Source organism: Salvelinus alpinus, chromosome 4, assembly GCF_045679555.1.
Source record: "Salvelinus alpinus chromosome 4, SLU_Salpinus.1, whole genome shotgun sequence".
NCBI lineage: Eukaryota > Metazoa > Chordata > Actinopteri > Salmoniformes > Salmonidae > Salvelinus > Salvelinus alpinus.
Window position 1 is genome coordinate 23,317,174 of NC_092089.1, and position 14,442 is coordinate 23,331,615.

The 14,442-nt window shown below is 40.5% G+C and overlaps 2 protein-coding genes across 24 annotated transcripts in view; one reads left to right on the forward strand and one right to left on the reverse strand.

Moving 5' to 3' along the window:
• Positions 1–3,777, reverse strand: part of LOC139573072 (uncharacterized) — an 85,671-nt gene extending 81,894 nt beyond the window's left edge. For 11 of the 22 annotated variants that reach the window (XM_071396102.1, XM_071396098.1, XM_071396105.1 and 8 more), the window contains exons 1-2: positions 3,635–3,777; positions 1,287–1,344 (exon numbers count right to left, since the gene is read on the reverse strand). In XM_071396102.1, coding sequence (XP_071252203.1) covers positions 1,287–1,299 — 13 coding nt within the window. In that variant the 5' untranslated portion in view covers positions 1,300–1,344; positions 3,635–3,777. The remainder of the gene's footprint in view (positions 1–1,286; positions 1,345–3,634) is intronic. The other 11 variants (XM_071396113.1, XM_071396115.1, XM_071396114.1 and 8 more) reach the window with 3 other exon arrangements.
• A 1,684-nt stretch (positions 3,778–5,461) lies between these two features.
• On the forward strand, positions 5,462–14,332 carry LOC139573073 (potassium channel subfamily K member 5-like). Of its 2 annotated transcripts, none has more exons than XM_071396119.1 (5): positions 5,462–5,541; positions 11,637–11,748; positions 11,900–12,066; positions 12,523–12,691; positions 12,909–14,332. In XM_071396119.1, the coding sequence occupies exons 1-5, from the start codon at positions 5,506–5,508 to the stop codon at positions 13,622–13,624; spliced, it is 1,200 nt and encodes a 399-aa protein (XP_071252220.1). In that variant the 5' UTR covers positions 5,462–5,505; the 3' UTR covers positions 13,625–14,332. The 2 variants fall into 2 exon arrangements, with proteins under 2 accessions (XP_071252220.1, XP_071252219.1); XM_071396118.1 differs by lacking the exon at positions 5,462–5,541 and adding an exon at positions 8,614–9,331.
• The last annotated feature ends 110 nt before the right edge of the window (positions 14,333–14,442 follow it).

Here is a 14,442-nt window from a genome sequence, read left to right on the forward strand (position 1 = left end):
ATAGGAGCAGTAGCTGTGTTGCCCCTCCCCCTCATGCCCAGTTTGGATGCTTCAGGGAGACGTGCTAGTCTAGTTGCACAACATCAGGGTCATCATGTTCAGTAGGAACCAATGAAAGAAAAACATTTGAAGGGGGGGGGGAAGGAAAATAAATTGTTATTGAACAAGCTCAGGTAGTATCTGCTCTGTTTCAGTAAGTTTTCTCCCGTTTCACACCCACTGAACGCACCCGGGGTTTTCTTACAGAGCTAAACATTTAATACAGACAAGTGAGATGACTGTGAAAATAGCCACGCCAATGAGAACGTCTGCCCTGTCTGCATCACTGAGATCAGAGGGTTTCTAAAACCTTGGTGATGATGCACGCTCTCCGATTCAACAGCAGTCAAAGACACGGGCCTGTGTCAAGGCATTGCTCCATCTATTATGAAACAGCTTGATCCACTTTATAGGCATTACGAAGCTATGTGCACCACAGCCTTTGTGTTAATATCTGCTCATGTTCTTACACTGTTCAGTGTTCATCCTCCTGTATCTGTGCCAGTAGAATCATCCCTGAGTTTGTGCTTCCACCTGGTGGCTAAAGAGACAACTACAGTTCTTGGCTCAACCTCCAAATACAGAAAGCTTCCCCCAAGAGTATTCGTGACAGGATTGTCTTTGAAAGTGGTGTTGGCCTTCTTCAGCAGAAATGCTCCATTGCAGGTTATGTTCTGGTCAGTTATATGTGATAGTTATTACTACTCTAGAACACAGTTATTCAGATGAAACCCACGTTAGATAAAGACCAACATTCTGGCACGTTGTGTGCCAACAGCACCAGTTGAGTCATAGGGGAAACCCATAGAGGGGAACACTTTTCCCCATTACGCCACGATGCCGCAATGCATGTTGGGACGGCAAGTGTTTGGGAGAGATAAAGACGCCAGAAGGCCTCAGCCAGACGTGATGCCACCACTCCCTACTTCAGCCTGGGTGAGCAGCACCAAAGCGCAGGCATGCCAGAAGACATACTCACACATCAGATCAGTTGTAGCAAACTGGCTCAAATTAAGATCCTACATATGTAGCTCTATGCTTGGTGGGATTAGAGCTCAAATATTCAAACAAGGGGATATTGTATTTCTGACTCCCATAGACCAAAATACAGGCCCTTCAGTCATGTTCCTGTCTGCCTACAAGTAAAATATTTAGCACATGATGTTAAATAAACACATGAAACAGCCTACTCCAATGATTCTAAAGAGCAGCTTTTAGCAGTACTGAAAATAGAATTGGATACTCACCAAACATCAGCATGGAAACACAGGAGACATCTCAGACAGGACGAGGTTCAGGGATCCACTCCAGACGAGTGAGAGAAAGGAATAGCATCAGTAAAATAGATCAGGAAGGGTTGAAATATAGAGATTATAGCTCCCTATTCCCTGTGCCCTGGTCAAAAGTAGTAAATATATATATTATAGCTCCCTATTCCCTGTGCACTACCAGAGCTATGGGCCCTGGTCAAAAGTAGTAAATATAGATATTATAGTTCCCTATTCTCTGTGCACTACCAGAGCTATGGGACCTGGTCAAAAGTAGTAAATATATATATTATAGCTCCCTATTCCCTGTGCACTACCAGAGCTATGGGCCCTGGTCAAAAGTAGTACATATATAGATTATAGCTCCCTATTCCCTGTGCACTACCAGAGCTATGGGCCCTGGTCAAAAGTAGTAAATATATAGATTATAGCTCCCTATTCCCTGTGCACTACCAGAGCTATGGGCCCTGGTCAAAAGTAGTAAATATATAGATTATAGCTCCCTATTCCCTGTGCACTACCAGAGCTATGGGCCCTGGTCAAAAGTAGTAAATATATATATTATAGCTCCCTATTCCCTGTGCACTACCAGAGCTATGGGCCCTGGTCAAAAGTAGTAAATATATAGATTATAGCTCCCTATTCCCTGTGCACTACCAGAGCTATGGGCCCTGGTCAAAAGTAGTAAATATATAGATTATAGCTCCCTATTCCCTGTGCACTACCAGAGCTATGGGCCTTGGTCAAAAGTAGTAAATATATAGATTATAGCTCCCTATTCCCTGTGCACTACCAGAGCTATGGGCCCTGGTCAAAAGTAGTAACTATATAGGAAATAAGGTGCAATTTGGGACATATTCGGCATATTCCTTCCCCATGAATTCTATTTCACAAATGTTCACAATTTTATGTATGAAATACATATAATGTTACAAAACTGGCCATCTTGCATTGCATAGTTGTATTGGACATATTTTCTCTGTGAAACTACAGTGCCTTCAGAAAGTATTCACACCCCTGGACTTTTCACATTCTGTTGTGTTACAAAGTGGGATTCTTTTTTCTGTTTGTTTGTTTTTTAACCTTTATTTAACTAGGCAAGTCAGTTAAGAACAAATTCTTATTTTACAATGACGGCCTTAAAATGTATTTAATTGTCATTTTTCCCCGACGATCTAAACAAAATACTCTGTAATGTCAAAGTGGAAGAAAAATTCTGACATTTGTAACAAATTAATGAAAAATAAAACACTAATATATCTTGATTTGATAAGTATTCGCCCCCTGAGTCAATACATGTTAGAATCACCTTTGGTAATGATTACAACAATCATTACAACAAACGATTACAGTCTTTCTGGGTACATCTCTAAGAGCTTTCCACACCTGGATTGTGCAACATTTGTCCATTATTATTTTCAAAATTAATCAAGCTCTGTCAAATTGGTTGTTGATCATTGCTAGACAACCATTTCCAGGTTTTTTCAAGCAGATTTAAGTCAGAACTGGACTCTGGGTAGGGTCAAAAATACAGACACACCAAAGAGGCCTATATTATCCTTTTTTTTATCAAATAGACTAATATAAATAAGCAAAATATGAAATAACAATAATAACAGGTATTATTGTATTAAACGGAGGTATTCCTAATATAAGCAAGTGGACTGTCTTGTCAAGGCCATGCGCAAAGGCTGGCTTTCTGTGGTAGGCTCAGAAACACCTGTTCAACATCAATGTAGAAATAGGCTAGTAAAGCAAAAATCGGATCTCAAAAGGAGGCAAGTCTTATAAATGTAATAGCTATTATTGAAATAACACAAAGTCTAGGGCTATATTTGGATCAATTGCAACGCTGTTTGTGAAGCAAAGCGAAATATTTTGATTGAACGGCTAAGTAGTCAGACACCATTCCAATTGTAGTCCACCAATGACACGTTTGGACACCGATTATTACACCAATTGTTAACATTCTTGCTGTCCCTGTAGGGGTCTATGGGCCAGATGTCAAACACGATCAGTCCAAACAACGAATAAAAATCCCAGAACAGCAGTCCACCATTCTTTGGATGGGAATAGCATTCGAACATTTATACGTTTAATGTCCATATATTTTTCATGTCCTTACTTACATTTAGAAAATAAACTGCAATATCCCAATAGTGTTTGACATAGTCTAACCCCCCCATTCCCACAAACACGGCGCAATTTGAACTTCAAGCGAACTGAACTGACGACTGCGCAAAAAATAAACCGATTTTTGCCTTCTATATTAGATTATATTAGACTTTCGATGTTTCTCTAACATGGCACTGCTCGTTTTTATTTACCTGAGAGGTGAGACGTTTCTTCCTGTTTCTTCCTGGTATTATTCCACCATCATAATTCAAGTGTTTCCCGACGCCTTCAGAAGTTACAGCATATTGATCCGAGTATTCCAGTGACGCGTCTTGCAATGACGAAGCACCTCTCTGCTGCTCGCAGGCAGTTGAGGGTGGGTGGGGATACCCCTGCGGACTAGGTCAGGTGCACACTCCAATAGAAAACAAACCTTGAGCGATAGTAGATGGTATGCGCTCTACTTGCGGGGTAAATAAAATAGATGGTAGCCTAATGTTGCTGGATGGGAGCAGGTAGCTTTTCTTGTCAATGCTGGGATAATATTTACCTGACCACCGTGCCATCAGGTTTATGCAGTGGAGTGCATAACATGTTTGGAATGTGTGGTCAAAGAACGCTTTGTTCAACTGGGCCTTGTGCCAGCGTGATTCTCTCTCTATGTTGTGGGATCTGCAGTGTTAATCCCGCTGTGTATAAGGGGTATAACACACTTGCACGAATCTACATGTCAAGGAGGAGACAATACTTTTTGACTTCAAACTATCCTGGATGCCGTTACCATCGTATATTGTAACCTTCGTAATAAGGCTAGTTTATTCATCTAAAATAAAATGTTAAACTTTTTAAATTCACAATTAATATGATGAAAAATGTATGACAGTCAGACGCACTCTTCCTCAAAGATGTATGCATTTGAAAGCCCTGTCTCTGGGTAAAGCAGAGCACTAAGCACAGTTCATTCACCCCTGACTGAGCATGAAGCAGCTTTAGGGACATTTCATTTAAACAGCTGTGCTGTCTGAGCATCTGTCCCAATATTACTACTAAGACCCAGTGGCCATTCCTGGCACATTCTCTTGGTACAAAAATAACACAATGACATAGCCTGTCTGCCTGGTTCAGCACCATAGTATCTGGTATTTAATCTGACCTGAGTGACCACAGAAATGCTCTCTTTTCCCCACCTGGCCACAGAAATGCTCTCTTTTCCCCACCTGACCACATTAATGCTCTATTTTCCCCACCTGACCACATTAATGCTCTCTTTTCCCCACCTGACCACATTAATGCTCTCTTTTCCCCACCTGGCCACAGAAATGCTCTCTTTTCCCCACCTGACCACATTAATGCTCTCTTTTCCCCACCTGAACACAGAAATGCTCTCTTTTCCCCACCTGACCACATTAATGCTCTCTTTTCCCCACCTGACCACATTAATGCTCTCTTTTCCCCACCTGACCACATTAATGCTCTCTTTTCCCCACCTGACCACATTAATGCTCTCTTTTCCCCACCTGACCACATTAATGCTCTATTTTCCCCACCTGACCACATTAATGCTCTCTTTTCCCCACCTGGCCACAGAAATGCTCTCTTTTCCCCACCTGACCACATTAATGCATTCTTCCCCCCTCATCTTCTTTTGTCCTAAACCTTCTTGTTTTCTCTATGAATTATCTGAGTAAGATTAAGGCCTAATTCTTATTTTCCACAACTCTTTGAGAATGTTATCGTTTAGAAATATACTACTAGTAATATGCATAGTATATATGCGCATATATTATCAACTGTTGATAACTGTTATAGTTTCATAAAATAAGATATACATTTTGTAACATTGGAGAAGATACACCTCTCTCACTTGTTTTTCAGTACAGTGACAAAATGTGTGTGTGTCATGACGGTTGCTCTTATCTCTGTGTGTGTTTGTGTGTGTGTGTGTGTGTGTGTGTGTGTGTGTGTGTGTGTGTGTGTGTGTGTGTGTGTGTGTGTGTGTGTGTGTGTGAGCTCCAAAAGGGCTGGTCAATTTAGAAGCTAATCTACCCAACACAAGGGCGATTCTCCCCTGCTCAACACGATAATGGTGAATGGGGCGGTCCCTCCCATTGACTCCAGAGTGAGTAATATTGTAATGTTGTGAATGTAAAATTGTGGATGCTGATTCTACAATCTGTCTATTGAGCCCCACAGTAGAAGGGTCATAATACCCATAAAACCTAGCGGTCAAACAGGGAAAGGGAAAGGGGGATACCTAGTCAGTTGTACAACTGAATGCATTCAACTGAAAAGTGTCTTCTGCATTTAACCCAACCCCTCTGAATCAGAGAGGTGGCGGGGGGCTGCCTTAATCGACATCCACGTCTCGGGCGCCCAGGAAATGGTTCCAATCATTTTTCAACCATTCATTTTTACCATAGGGGATTTTAGAAACACTTAACATAAGGCCTGTGTTTCGTGTAGGCTTTTAAACATCTTATTTAACCTTTATTTAACTAGGCAAGTCAGGCTTACCCTGGCGTGATGTTTTGATAACCATGTAAATCTTTTTCAGACAAGGTGACTTTTATCAATATATTCGGCTTTATTTACACTCAGATTCTAAAGTGCTAATTAGCATCAAATTAGTCATCATGCAAGACTACAAATCCCTGCAAGCTCCTGTATGTCATCTGTAGCTGACATCTTTGCTAACAGGTATTGTGTCAATTTCAAACTTGCAAAAGACAGTTCACAGAGTTGTCAATTTAAAGAGATTTAGCCAATTTATGAATTACTACATTTAGCTAACATTAGATAGTTAATCCAGAGATTTTTTTACCTTTGTCTCGATTCGGCACGCTCGTCCAGATCATCATGGGATTTGTAGTTCTTTATGATAGCCACATTAGCAGCTAATTAACATTTCATTTTTGAGGGGGTAAATACAGGCAAATATATTGATAAAAGTAACTTTGTCATAGAGAGATTTACACTGTTATCAAAACATCACACCAGGGTAAGCCTACACAAAACACATGCGTTATTTGAAGTGTTTGTAAAACCCTTATGGGGAAAATGAATGGTGGAAAAACGATTGGAACCATTTCCCTGTTTGTTATGGGCTATTATGACTCATACTGTGGTACTCTATAGAGAGCAATAGTAAATGGTGTCTTTTTGTAGGCACTAACTCCACAGTGTCTCGTTGGCACAAACCTATGTGGAAATTCATGTTTTTGGGGGGGTGGGTTTGGATAAATGCCGAAAATAACGTCTGTGGTAAACACAAGTTTAGGAGCTCTTATACCTTTTGTTCTATGAGATAATCTCAGCTAACATCACCTTTTGTGAATTTTGAAGCATTTATGTAATCAAAACAAGCACCTAAAGGCTTCATAATTCATAGCCACGTTAACTGACTGATATCTCATGAAACAAAATGTATAAGATCTCCTGAGCCTGTGTTAGCCTCAGACCTTATTTTTGGCGTTTTTCCCAAAACCCCATTCTTTCCCGATTCATTTCCCTCCATAGGAATGGCTGAACGAACCAGAGGTAACTAATTTCTGGTTTTTGGGACTACAAGCTGGAGAACTCTATTAGTGCCTCTATTGTGCACTTGTGTGTAGGCAATGCCTGCAAGTAAATGTGTGTGTGTGTGTGTACCTGTATTTTATGAAAGGCAATAATGTAGGCTATTATGTTATTATAGCCTACATATAATGTTATGATATGTCAATAATATGGCCTACATATAGGTTAATAACATTATACATGCCCAGTAAGCAAAATGACGTTGTAAATACGTATTTTCCTGACGTTGAAGTTAGGTTCATTTTAGGTTCTAAATGAAAGGTGAAAATACATATTTTCCGGATGTTGAAATCAGGTCCATTTTCAGTTCTGAATGAAAGGTGAAAATACATATTTTCCGGATGTTGAAATCAGGTCCATTTTCAGTTCTGAATGAAAGGTGAAAAGACGTCATTGACAGGCGTTGAAAATAGTTTTTTGGGGTAATTAATTCTATGGCCAAATTTAAACTGTACATACATTCTCAATGAAGTAAACATAATATCACAATAATACATTTTATATCCATTTAATATAGGAAAGAGGAGCTGAGTGAAGATTGCAACATAGAATATGTATTATCGGTCCCATCTGTAAACATGCACTTATGTTAGCTTTTCAAAAGCTTACAAACTGGCAGCAATGATGTTCAAAGTAGTCCAACCTTCGGAATAAACCATCAGACCACGTCAACTACAATAACATTCTCAGTCATATTCTCAGCCATATTTTTTGTCTTGCTATGACTGTGATATGTTGTTTATCTACATTAGTTGAATACACTGACTGTATGTCACTCTGGATAAGAGCATCTGCTGAATGACCAAAATGGAAATGGAAAAAACAAACACTTGCAAACTGGAGATTATACTAATGAGCTTCGGTCCCCAAACAAGTACAAATGTGGTTGCTCCAGACCGGACCAAATCTGAACGAATCATAGACTTCTAGGCTATGCTTCACAAGTTTGAACAGCACAGTACGGCACAGTTCAGTATAGTAGAGCACAGGACAATACAGTACAGTACAGTAGAGTTTGATTCAGTAGAGTACAGTAGAGTTTAATTCAGTAGAGTACAGTAGAGTTTAATTCAGTAGAGTACAGTAGAGTTTAATTCAGTAGAGTACAGTAGAGTATAATTAAGTAGAGTACATTAGAGTAAAGTAGGATACAATTCAGTACATTATACTGTACTGTACTGAACTATACTGTATTGTACTGTACTCTACTTTTTTAATGTAATGTAGTCGGTTACTGTATAGTTCTCTACTGTACTGTGCTGTCCAAACAAAACGTAGACATCTATGTTAGAGCCAAACGGACCAGACTAAATCTGAACCAATTATACCCTTACACAAAAGAGTACAGTTTTGAAACAGCAGTAAAAGTGCCGTAACTGCAGTCAACTGTGGTATTTTGGACGCAGAAATTGCAGAATAACCAGTGTACTGAAGTTGAACTGCAAATACACTGCAAAATGACTGCAGTAAAAAAACGGTGTTATTTTGGACGCAGTATTTGCACCAGTTATACTGCAATCTTTTTTCGTACGGGTAGACGTCTATGTGGCTGTTTTCCATAAACACATCCCCAGCCAGAGACTTTCAATCAGTCAAAACTCAATACAAATATTTAATTTGAGACCTTTAATCCGCACAGCATTACATCTGAGATCAGCATACAGTGAACAGTGCCACTGGTCGCATTTTTTATAGACTTTGCTTTGTTTATGAAGCTTGAGAAATACATACTCTGCTGTTCTATCGCGCTGCAATGATATGCAATGAATTTCGAGGGGGGGAAAAACTGTTCGTTGTTTGAAGTAGCTAGGCTAACGTGGCAGTTTCACAGCTACGGATTCCAGCTTTAAACCCATATAGCTAGGTTGTAGAAATCAGAAAGTCACTTATAACGTTTTTCTGTCTCTATGAAAATTATACTATAGGCTAAACAATGGCGCACACCTGAAACGATGTCTTGTATGTGGACTGGATTGAATTTGTCCTCCTCCATTGTATTATCACAATCCCAGTCTCCCACGTTTGTAATTACCCAGCACAGGAACCAGGAACCAGGAAGTTTTAACGCAACACGCGTCCTATTTTTTGTTTTGGGCAACAATTTTGATGCGAGTTTTATAATGAGGATTGTTTTTAAGTGATCGGCAATGTCTGATAAGGGTCCTGTATTAACGTCAGGTATCATTTTTTACCTATCGATCGGGGCAGCAATATTTCAAATACTTGAAGAACCCAATTGGAAACTGGCCAAATCCGAATATTCCCGTCAAAAGGAAAACATTCTTAAAACATATCCGTGCTTGACTAAAGAAGATCTGAACTATATTTTGGGGGTATGTAGGGATTCAATTTAGAAACATGTATTATATTCACAATCGGTGTTTTAATGATTACCATTACTGTGTTTTCAGCTTGGTCTGCATTGGAACTTTAGTATATCTCTAAAATTGTATTTTACACTATGGGCGATTCCAAGGTGTAACAGATATTTCACTTTAAAATGTATGTCAAACAAAAAACAATAATTGCAAAGTTAAACAAACCATACAACTCTATGCACTTTTGTTCTTCAAGCAAATGTATTGTGAACATTTCAGTGGAAATTGTTCAAAGTAGTCCTTGTGGATGGAGTTGTATGGTTTAACTTTCTTGCAATCATTGTTTTTTTGTTTTTTTTAAGTGAAAAAATCCGAGTCTCAGAATCCCTCTGTTACCGTAGAATTGCCACTATGTTTTAGGCCTACGGTTCTACAACTATTTAGGCCCATGGACGTTGTCCCTGGATAATAAACATACCCAGTAAGCAAAATTATATTGAAAATACCTATTTTCCAGAGGTTGACATCACGTGCATTTCAGGTGCTGAATGAAAGCTTAGACCTCTGGGACCTCGAAAATAAGTGTTATATGGATGTCAAAAATACTTATTTTCTGGACGTTGAAATCAGGTGCATTTTAGAGGCTGAATGAATGGAACAAATATGTATTTTCCAGATGTTGAAAATATGTATTTTTCAGACATTGATTCTATGGCAACATTTTAAATGCTATACATGTTCTATTAAGTAAGAAACAACATATGTATTATTGCTCCCATCTGTAAACATGCAGTTATGTTCGCTTTTTCAAATGCTTTAAAACTGGCAGCAATGATGATCAAAGTAGGCCGGCATACAGAATGAACCAACAGACCACCTCAACTACAATAACATTCTGAGTAACGTTTACAGATGATTGTTTTCTTGCTATGACTAATATGTTGTTGTTTATCTACATTAGTTGAATACACTGACTGTAAGTCACTCTGGATAAGAGCATCTGCTGAATGTCCTAAATATACATGTAAAAACAAACACTTGCTGGGTATTATTCTAATGATAAAGTACACATTTGGTCGGTGTGGACCAGATCCATGTCTGTGTTTGGGCTAAATCAAGGCCGGTCCGGACCAGACCAAATCTGAACGTCTATGGTTGGGCCAAATGTTTGGGACAACTATGATTGTTTCAGATTTGGTCCGGACTGGACCAAAAATCCACATCCGTGGACGTTGAAATCAGCGCTCCAAAAAAATACCCCCAAAATACCCCCTTTTGGACCAGAAAAAGACGTCCAAAAGGCATTGCCTGATGTCAAATGCTTTGTGGGTAATTTTACATGAAGAAATAACATTGTAGATCATCTGAAATTATTTCATCTAAACAAAGCTTGTCAAGTTAGGACATTTCAGTCCTTGGCAGTACTGATATGACTGTGTTATTGATAATAGATGTGCATATTTTTATATGTTATTATGCATTGAATATATTATTTTCACTGTTGCAGTAAAAGTTTGGAGTACTACTACACTTATGAATCAAGTTTCAATTATAGCAACAGAACACATCACTGATGAGCCTACATGCATTTTCATCATCTCTGCTCTTTAACCAAAGGAGCCAAGCCAGCATGTTGGGACAGTTCAGAAGAACTGGTTTGGCATTTTCTTTGTTCCGATAACAGTGCACATGCAAAGTTTGGTAACAGAATGACGTCAGAAGACTGCACAGTCATTATGTTGCCAAACTTTGCATCTGCACTGTTCTTCAAGCCAATATGTTTTCAGTGGAAATTGTTAAAAGTAGTCCTTGTGCAGAGTTGTATGTTTTGTTTAACTTTGCAATCATTGGTTTTCATTTGACATACATTTTATAGTGAGAAATCAGTCTCAGTGCCACTCTGCTAGCGTGGAATAGCCAAGGGGCAGCATATTTTCAGAGGGCGTTGTCTCTCTAGATATCCGGGTTGCCTCCAGTGTTTTAATGCCACTGCTGTCTAGGGTCGTGTTTACGAGACTACAGAGGGCGTTTTCAGTCCATAAATTACGGCTGTGTGCTTCTATTTGAAGGTTCTGGAAATATATAAGAGGGGTCTATTGTTTGTGTGTAATGACTAAAATATACTTTTCAAACAAATCAAAGTGGGAACATTTTATATTTTTATTTGCTCAATCTCAGTGAATTTAGATTCCCAAAGTAACTCTAGAGCTGTGTTTACCCAGAGTGTGAAGACTCCTGAAATTCCTCCCACTGAAACCCGTCAACGTTTAACCCCAATCAGCTCTGTTTGTACAGTGTGATAACCCACTCTGTTCCCCAGGTGGTGTCAGACGCTGCTGGACAAGGTGTGACCATCGCTGGAGAGAAAACCTACAACAACTGGGACTGGACCAATTCAGTTGTCTTTGCTGCCACTATTGTCACTACCATAGGTGGGCAATATCTTGAATACAACACTGGAAACATTGAATCATGTACACCTCTGTCTGATAACTGCTGCCAACTCAGTTACCCAATGTCTAACCATAGCAGAAATGAAGCTGCCACACCCCGTATGAAAGCCTATACGTTTGTGATTTGCAGGTTATGGTAATGTTGCCCCAAAGACTGCTGGCGGCCGTATATTCTGCATCCTGTATGGCCTGTGTGGGATCCCTCTCTGCCTCACCTGGATTAGTGAACTGGGCTCGTTCTTCGGAGACAGAGCCAAGCGCCTGGGACAGGTCCTGGTACTCAAAGGCCTTAGTGTGGTAAGACTCACTGGGAGTCTCTCAGCACGTTTAGTGTGCTGATTTGGATTTATATCAATGACTTTGGGGGAGGTGCAATACATGACTTAAGCATTTATTAACAGCGGATTAGCCAATGACAAGCCACGTTTAGCCACTGTAGCTGCGTACTAATTACTGAATCCTGTATGGTCCAACTAATGGAGAAGTGTTAGCCTACAAGCCTTATCACCAGATCTGGTGGAACACTCAAAATGACAATTGACATGGTCAAATCAAAGGGATTGGTCTAACATTGTCACTTGTGTCACATGCCGTTGCTTGTTCTTCTCACTGTGCTTTAGCTTCTGCTTTGGTTGCTCTCTGGGGTCTAGGCCGGCTCACTGTATAGCCCTTTTTACATCAGCAGTTGTCACAAAGTTCTTTATAAAATTACATTTGAATGATTGATTGATTCTCCCTGTGTGACGTCTGCAGAAAAAGGTCCAGTTGATCTGCACGGCCATCTTCCTCCTGTGGGGTCTGCTGGTACACCTGGTGATCCCCCCGTTTGTGTTCATGTCCCTGGAGGGATGGTCGTACCTGGAGGGCTTCTACTTCTCCTTCATCACCCTCACCACTGTTGGCTTCGGGGACTACGTCGCCGGTAGTTACATAGGCTTTTCATGAAGTAGATGGCATTCTTCAGAAAATATTAGTTTATGTTAAAGAGATATGTGAAGAATGATATCACCTAATTCACGTTAGAGGATCATGAAGTCATTTGGAGGTGGATTCATTGCCTGGTGCAATCCTGCTTGGTCCAAGCTGAACAAAGGGTGACATATACTTAATTAAACTATGTTCCCTTTTTGACTCCACAGGTATCAATCCGAACATAGACTACCCAAGGCTGTACCGGGTGTTTGCAGAGGTGTGGATCTACATGGGTCTGGCCTGGCTGTCTCTGTTCTTCAGCTGGAACGTCCACATGGTTGTGTCGGCCCACAAGGTCCTGAAGAAGAGAAGGCAGAGACACAGGATGGACCACCCGGACCATCGATGGCAGCCCGAGAAGGACGACATCCGCAGCCCTCGCCGCCTCCCCACCGCCGTCGACATCTTCAACTTCCTGTCTGAGAAGCATGAGGACTACAGCACCGCCATCAGGCAGATTGGCGCTGCCACGAAGCCGAAGACGGAATTCAAGGAGTTGAGTCGTTCAAAGAGCTGTAGTGACATCCTGGGGACGAATATCCAAACCCTGGAGCATTCCCCACGCCGCCTGAGGCGCCACCTCAGCATCAGTCACAATATGTTACTAAGCAGCTTTGGGATGGGAGAGGAGGGGCAGAGGCTTATCGAGGATGACCCTGTCTTTATGAAAGACCCTGTGTTTGAGGAGAACTGTCTGGATAGGGACACTAGAGCGAAGGCTGTTAATGTGTCCAACTCAAAAGAGAACCTCAACCCCGCCGATCTAGGTCCTAACATCAACAAAGAGGAGAATGTTCAGAATCAAGATGGTGGAGAGAATAGGTTTACTGTGTCAAAGGTAGTGGAGGGGGATTCGGGAGAGGAGAATGATGAGAAAGGCTGAAGCCTTGGATCCATCCTCTTCATGGAGAACTGAATGATGTAATCAAAAGGGGACCATCGCGCTTTCATAGAAGTTTGGTTGGTGCGTAAAACCCGTGAATTCAGATAAATAAAAAGGTATGATGGGTCGGTGATGGGTCTGCGGATCATCACAACTTTTTATTTATTGTACCCATCACAACTTTTAATTTATCACCCCCATCACACCTTTTCATGTATCACCCCATCACCTTTTTATTTATCGTACCCATCACACCTTTTTATGTATCACACCTTTTCATGTATCACACCGATCACACCTTTTTATCCATCTGAACTGAATGATGTAGAAGCATCATAACAAGGTCCTGGGACAGCCAGGGACAATGGCAGAGTTAGGATTGGTCATATTCCCCTGTGGTGAGGAGTGGGTCCAAATGTTCAACGGTTTTCCTTAACATAGTGATCAGTGAAATGTATGACCCAGGATTATCAAGGCCTAAGATCATGAATACACAGTCTAGACAGCTTCCTGTCTTCTCTGTCATGTTTATCTCGATGTTAAACACACATTTTGGTCTGTGGGGAAAGTAAAGAAAGGAAAATATAGCAAACAATGGACTTAGAGTTGCCAGTGTGATTTACCTGACTCTAAAATGAGAAAACTGAAAGCAACGTAGTTTGTCTATTGTTACAAACTGCCTTCAGAAATAAAGTTTACATGAGTTTCTATGCGATTTCCATGTTTTTATATGAGTAGATGTAGTGGTTGTGGACTTGAAAAAGGAGATGTGAGATATTGAAACATTTTGTATTTTTTGCTTTGTCATTACCCCCCCA